Source organism: Urocampus carinirostris, chromosome 2 (genome assembly GCF_059441175.1).
Source record: "Urocampus carinirostris isolate Australia breed hairy pipefish chromosome 2, RoL_Ucar_1.0, whole genome shotgun sequence".
Lineage (NCBI taxonomy): Eukaryota > Metazoa > Chordata > Actinopteri > Syngnathiformes > Syngnathidae > Urocampus > Urocampus carinirostris.
Window position 1 is genome coordinate 24,423,356 of NC_142350.1, and position 7,413 is coordinate 24,430,768.

The 7,413-nt window shown below is 36.9% G+C and overlaps 1 protein-coding gene across 1 annotated transcript; it reads left to right on the forward strand.

Moving 5' to 3' along the window:
- The first annotated feature begins 1,012 nt into the window (after positions 1–1,012).
- npy (neuropeptide Y) lies at positions 1,013–5,479 on the forward strand. The gene is made up of 4 exons (XM_088327871.1): positions 1,013–1,126; positions 2,112–2,299; positions 5,099–5,188; positions 5,265–5,479. The coding sequence occupies exons 2-4, from the start codon at positions 2,112–2,114 to the stop codon at positions 5,284–5,286; spliced, it is 300 nt and encodes a 99-aa protein (XP_088183997.1). The 5' UTR covers positions 1,013–1,126; the 3' UTR covers positions 5,287–5,479.
- The last annotated feature ends 1,934 nt before the right edge of the window (positions 5,480–7,413 follow it).

The following is a 7,413-nucleotide window of genomic DNA, read 5'->3' on the forward strand; positions in this document are numbered from 1 at the left end:
GATTCACGTCTTGTCATTCCTTCCTTCCAATAAAAACCAAGAAACGAGTGCAAGTGATCTCAGTTTTCCTTCCGTCCCGCCTGACATTTATTCTATTTGATATTTGTATATTTTGCCAACTGGAGTGCAACTCTAATTCCCTTGGGATTCTGATTCTGATAAACTAGTGGAAAAGGGTTAGGGTTCAATTGAAACTCCATGGGATTGTTTTAGCCTGCAAATAACTCACCATCATCGACCAAGCGTTTTAGAGAAAAATAGTGGGAGATTAGTTGAACAAAGTAAATGGTCCATTGTAAAGTATGGGCACTCTAAAAGGAATTTGCGTTTTGAGTCTTGACTATAGCTATTATTATTATTATTATTATTAGCACACAGTGTAACTTCACAATTGCGGGTATATTGGTCGCAGTATCAAGCTTTAACGATGTAGACAGAAACAATTAATTATAAGAATAGTAAGCAATTAGCTGGTTCATCCTAAATTGTTTGGACCTCTAAAGGAAACTACGGTGCGAGCCCTTATTCGCAACATATTTATCAGCGCACGCTCATATTTGTCCACAGTTGCGGGTAAAATGGTAGCAGTAAGAATGTAAACAAAAGCAAACAATCATTTGATAGTAAACGATGAGTTCGATAAAGTTGTGGGTTCATTTTTAATTGTTTTGCACCTTTAACGGAAACTGTTGCTGGTATCGGTAATGGTTTCGATACGCAAGTGTGGTATTGAACACCCCACCTTGGATCAGGTATGATACAGGGTCTAATACAGTGACTATTTACATTACTAAACGAGTCAATGAATTCTCTTGATTGTACTATTGTAGTAATGCTACTAACACTAGGTGACTAACTCCATCCAAGCTTGACTATTTCCGGGCATCAGGCGCCTTCTGAAACGACAAAGATCATAGTGAAACCTGACTATTGACTATTTTGGGTTAGTTTAATGACTCGCGACAGGGAAGAAAAACACACGAGCAGTGACAGCATCGGCGGTGACGCTGAGCAAGGCTCTGACGCTCTCTTCTCACAGTATAAAACCTGGTGCACCCGATGCGCTTCACATCTGAGGCGACCAGAGCATTGCACACAAGCGCACCCTGAGATCACTTTGGACAATGTGAGTATCTTCATCTAAGACTGATAACCAAGACTGAAATAGGCATGCGATTATCTTATCTGAAAGCTCTACACCCTGTTTGTTCTTGCAAGTTGAAACTCCATTGATGTCTTCTCTCCTTATTTTGAGTGTCTATTGATGTTTTAACCCTTGTGTTGTGTTAAGGCAGAGGTGGGTAGCTATTTGGCATCAGGGGCCGCATTGGGTTGAAAAACTTGGCCAGGGGGCCTATTTCGGAGACGGATCCCATTATACATGCAGACATTTTCACATTGTATATACTTTTAAATTTTCAAAAGTTTCATCAAATTGGTTTTGAAACATTCACAATTAACGAAAAATAGTATACTAGGTCCCTGTTTTGAGGACTTCATTTATAGTGGCCATAAAATTAAAATGGGAATATATGTTTACAGATGTATATAATGTTTGTTATTGATATTATATTCACTATATTGAGTGGTACTTTTTTCATTTTGGAAGTTAAGACTTGATGAAGGGTCACATTGATCTGCTAACGATGGTTAGTGGTGGCAATTCCTAACATAATCTGAGGGTACTGATAAAATGGAATGGGATTGGAATTCTCTTATCTGAAGGTTCTTCGCCCTGTTTCTCCTTTCAAGTACTCAATCCATCGATGTCTTCTCTCCTTATATTGAATGTCTAGTAAAGTTTCAATACTAATGAATTTGAACGGGAAATAGAGTTCTCTCATCTGAAGCCTCCTCACCATGTTTGTATTTGCAAGTTCGAAATCCATTGATGTCTTATTTTTAAAACAATGCACGGGATGGTTCGTGTCCTCTTGCAGAAACGGGGAATGGAATTCTCTTATATCTCTTATCTTATCTAAAGTCCCCTCGCCCTTTCTCAATGCAAATTCAAAATCCATTTTCTCTGCTTATTTTGAGTGTCTAATAATGTTTTAAACATGACAAATACCCAGAAAACGTTGTTAAAGTGTGATTTCCCGTTGGGTTAGATGCATTCTAACTTTAGGAGGTGGGTGGTGACCCTGGGGCTCCTTCTGTGGGCGCTGCTGTGCCTGGGCACACTGACCAACGGGTACCCGGTAAAGCCGGAGAATCCGGGTGAAGACGCCCCCGCCGAGGAGCTGGCCAAGTACTACTCGGCTCTCAGACACTACATCAACCTCATCACAAGACAGAGGTAGGAAGGAAAACTGGGGAGGTGCTTTTGTAAAATTTGTATTATTATACAGGATTATTTGGATTAGAAAATTGCACTAGGAGCGATATTTGTAGATTAAATTAAAAAAAAATTGTATCGAAGTTTTCTGGTATCATGCTGCAACTCTAAGTGCTGGATAAAAACATTCAGTGTACAATAAATGGTAAATGGTCTGCATTTATATAGCACTTTATCAGTCATGGAGGACCTCCAAAGCAGCTTACAACACATTTCACACTTTACCCATTCACACACACCAATAGCGTCATCAGCCTTGCAGGCGCCTACCAACTTATCGGAGGTATTAGGGGAATAAGAAGATAAAAGAATGATAAGAAAATAATACAAACTAATATTTCAACAATAATGATAATAATAGAATTGGAAAATAAAATCTCCCCCACCCGGAACGGCAAATACACCAACACACACACACGCACAAGGCTGAAATAGAATAGAATAAAAACAGAAAATATGGTTAGGCACAGACTAACCATGTGAGGAAAGGGACTAAAATATCTATCAGATTTTATTTTTTGAATATGGGGTGTTTTTAAAAAATTGATATCTGTTGAGATGTAAATACCACAAAAAGTACATGATTAAAGCAAATGACATTAAAACGTGTTAATGTTGAAAATCATAAAATGTATTCTTCAAATCTAAATGAGAAATTCAAAAGCATGTGGAATATGTGAGCGATTTCACAAAGGCGCGGCACACGTCAAGTTACTGAAAAACACCCTAAAGCAGTCTCTAGAATATTACTATTATTTTCCCTTCCTTTTATATATCAATTATCTACTCATGATTTAGTGCATGCAAATACATATGTTATATATATATATATATATATGTATATATATATATATATATATTCTATATTATATTCTATCTTATCTCATTCCATTCTATTCAATTCTATTCTATCTAATCCTATTCCATTCAATAAATTTCAATTGTTTTCTGTCTTATCCTATTCAATACATTTCTATTCTATTCTATCTCATTCCATTTAATTCATTTCAATTTATTTATGGTCTATTCTATTCTCTTCTATTCTAATCAATATATCTTATCTCATTTCATTAAATTCTATTCTATTTTATCTTATCTTATCTAATTTCATTAAATTCTGTTCTATTCTATTCTATCTTTTCCTATTCCATTCAATACATTTAAATGTGATTCTATCTTATTATATCCTATTCTATCCTATTACATTCTATACTAATCAATACTATCTTGTCCTAATTCTATTCTATCTTATCCTAATTCTATCCTATTCTATTCTATCCTATTCTATCTTTCATTTCAAGCGAACTGGAATAAACTTGCATGAAAAAATGATTTAAACAATGCTTGGTGAAGAAAAAAATTGTCAGCAGCCCTCAAACGAAAAGGACGTACAATCTTTTGTCAATATGAGTTAAACATTTTTACATCTCACATTATTTTACTTACATGGGTGGAGTTAGTAAAGAATTGCTACAACAACTAATACGTAATGCCTGTTTTTGCAAGCTATTTTCACGATTTCACGCATGGACAGCTTCACGTTTTATCTTCATTCAGAGCAACACTATGAAAACGAAAAAAAAAAAATGTCTAACTGATAACGTTTAACGTTTTACATGATCGTTTCCCCTTTTTTTACTGGAATGCATTCCCATTTTCACGGGATAATTTTCACAATTTTAAGCTCATTTTTTCATGTAGTGAGAGAAGTGGCATTTGTTTTTTATGTTGCTCGTGAATCGTATTGAATAACTCGTCTGCTCATTTTCATTCAATGATTTTTTTATTTTTTTTTATTTTGACAAAACGGATAAGATAAAAAAATCTATAAAATTAATACAACTTCACTTTGATGTTTACCATTTAAGAACTCAACTCACCATTAGGGATATAAAATTATATTGTAAAAATATTAAATTTATGATGTAAAACAATAAGTTCATGCGTAAAAACTGGCAAATTATGAGAAAATGCTAAACCTATATAATTTTGAAAATAAACACATAAAAATGTAAGTTATCGTCCACAAAATTCAACGTTTTCATGTAATTATCATGTGAAAACATGATACTTATGTAAAATGGGCAGATTGTGTAAAAACAAAAACTATAAAATTTGGATTATTAACTTGAACATCAACATGAAATTATTATCTAAAAACATTCAACTCATGTAAAAATAGCCAGCTTGCAAAACCTAATATATTTTGAAAATGATCTCGTTAAAATGTGAGTTATCATACACAAAACTTAAAAACATGCAAATTAAGTAAAAGTGGGCAAATCTTTTAAAAACGTGAAACCTAGAATATTTTGAAAATGATGTTATAAAGAAATTGTACCGTAATCGTACACAAACCTTGAACATCCTCATCTGAAAATTATGCAAAATTGTCGCCAAAAAACTGTACTATAATTAATGTGTATGATTTGATTTTATTATATTCTAAAAGTAATCATGTCAAAAACATGAACCTCGTGTAAAAAACAAAATAATTATTCTGTAACATATGAAACATTTCGTGTAGAAAATTGAAAATGATCCTGTCAAAAAACAACTTTTATTATAAAACCATGTAAGAAATCACGTTAAAACATGAAAATTGTCATGTTAACAGCTTGTCCCGCTAGATTTTTGTGGTTTTGTGTCCCTGATGTATTTTTTTTTTCATTTTCTCATCTTGTTTTATTGAATCCCAATTTCCTTGCACCAAAAATCCCCTAAATATCCTCACTGAATTCTTTGTTTTTGTGTGTGAAGGTACGGCAAGAGGTCAAACCCGGAGATATTGGACTCGCTCGTCTCGGAGCTCTTATTGAAGGAGAGCACAGACACGCTTCCGCAATCAAGGTGCGCAACCCTCTTTATCAAAATCATATCAAACTAATTCCTACTTTGTGTTTTTGACATCTGTTTTCCTCCCTAGATACGACCCGACCTTGTGGTGAGAAGGTCATCGGCGATGCCTCTTCAGCATCTAGACCCGGACTGCAGACATGTTCCTCTTGCTGTTCCCACCTTCTACTGTTCTCCTGTTTGTGCCAATTGTACATATTCTACATTGTGAATGTCCAGAGTAAACCATGAGACAGGGTATGTCCACCGTATTGTATATTTGTGCAATTAAACAGTGATTGTTTGAAAAAACTGTTTTATCATTTACATTGACTTGTTCGGTGCCTAGCAAAAGTACTGGCCCCTCGAGAACATTCGGTCATATTGCCACATTTCAGGTAATTTGTAAGAATCAACATGTGGGACACAATCGTGAAGTGGGACCACATTATTTCAAGTTTTTATATTATATGTACAACGGGAAAAAAAAGAAATGTAGGTGTTGCAAAAGTACTGGCCCCTAATCTCTCAGCTCAGCCAGCAGACTCCATAAGTACCCCGATGACTTTGGAATGTTGGAGAGAACTAATCAGAGAAGCAACCAAGAGATTTATGCTCACATTGGATGACTTGCAGGCGCACACAGCTGAGGTGAGACATTCTGGCCAAAGGACAACTATTAGTCTTACTCTGCATAAATCTGCCCTTCATGGAAGAGTGGAAAGAGGAAGTCCCTTTCTGAAAAAATATAATACAAAGGCCCCATATAAAACATGGAATAAGGCGTTCTGGTTAGGTGAGACCAAAATTGATTTTTTGAGCTGAATGAAAAGTGTTACAATTGGTGTTGGAGCAGAAAACATCACCCCCACTGTCAAACATGGTGGTGGCAGCATCATGCTCTCAATTTGCTTTTCTCTAGCACGGACTGGTAAGATGATTAGATGTAAAGATGGATGAAGCCAAAAAAAAGGGCGATCCTGGCAGCAAATATTTGGAGTCTGCAAAATACCTAAAAATGGGGTGCAGGTTCACCTTCCGACAAGACAACAATCCTAAACATAGGCAAAATCTAAAACTAACCATAAAAAGTTATTAGAATAGCCAAGTCAGAGTCCAGACCTCAATCCTATAGAGCATTGTGGAAAGATCTGAAAACAATCACAATAAAACCTTAATACTTAATTATTTCTCAAAGCACTGTACGATCATTTCAGTATTTAACAGTGGTGGGCTGTCAGGGCCAGCAAGGCCTCTTGCACTGGCCTAACAATAACCAGACTGCGTTATCAACTTTGTAACAAAAGTCAATTACCTTTTAAATGGATTTTTCCAAAGCGTGTACACTCTGTACATGTTTACAAATATTCTGCATTATTTGTACTTTTTAATGATATATTTTATCCATTTGGTTTCACTCCTTCCAGGGGTTATAGGTCAGAGTTTTATCCAATCAGAATTCAGCTTGCTGTCACAAGCCAGGAACAGAGACAGGAACCAATAGCGCTCGTTTTACTCAGTTTTTATTAAAAGAGAGAGCAGTGCTTGCATCCACGATCCGATGATCGTTGGTCACCAGTAGCAGATGGCAGGAACGCGGAAGTGGCACTTCCGTGTCGAGCGAGGGTAGTTGTTGACAGCGAGAAAACAGGTCGATGGCCGGGACGGAGGAGCAAAAGCAGAAACGGGGCCAGAAAAAGGTCGGCAACAGGTATCAGGCAGGAAAACAGGGCAGGATAATGTCAGAGAGTACAAAAGCTTGCCTGGCTGAGAACATAGGTTCACAGACGGTCTGTCAGCTTCCTTTCGGAAGACGGAGTTTAAAATGAGTCCAACAGCCAATCAGGTCCCGTGGCTGTTGGCGCCAACGGGACAGTCGCAGGTGCCCGGAATCAGCAATCATGACACGAGCCTGTGTCCTTAGCCTGTATAAAATGCCAAAAGCTTTCAGAATCAACAATGCTGGCATCATATGTCAATAGCTTCCTCCAACTTTTTCTTCTGCTCATTCTGAAGGTGGAGGAGTTCTTCTGTGGTGAGCTCGGCTTGATGTTCGTTCGGGAGTTCCTCCACATCATCTTTGTCAATCTCCAAGCCCAAGCTCTTGCCCACAGACACAATGTCATCAACGAGGTCGGGTTCCTCCTCAACAGGAGCACTGGTGCTGGTCCCAGCAACAACGAAACCCTTGCATTCTCGCTCGGTGACACACTCGGGCCAGAACTTCTTGCAAGCAGAAT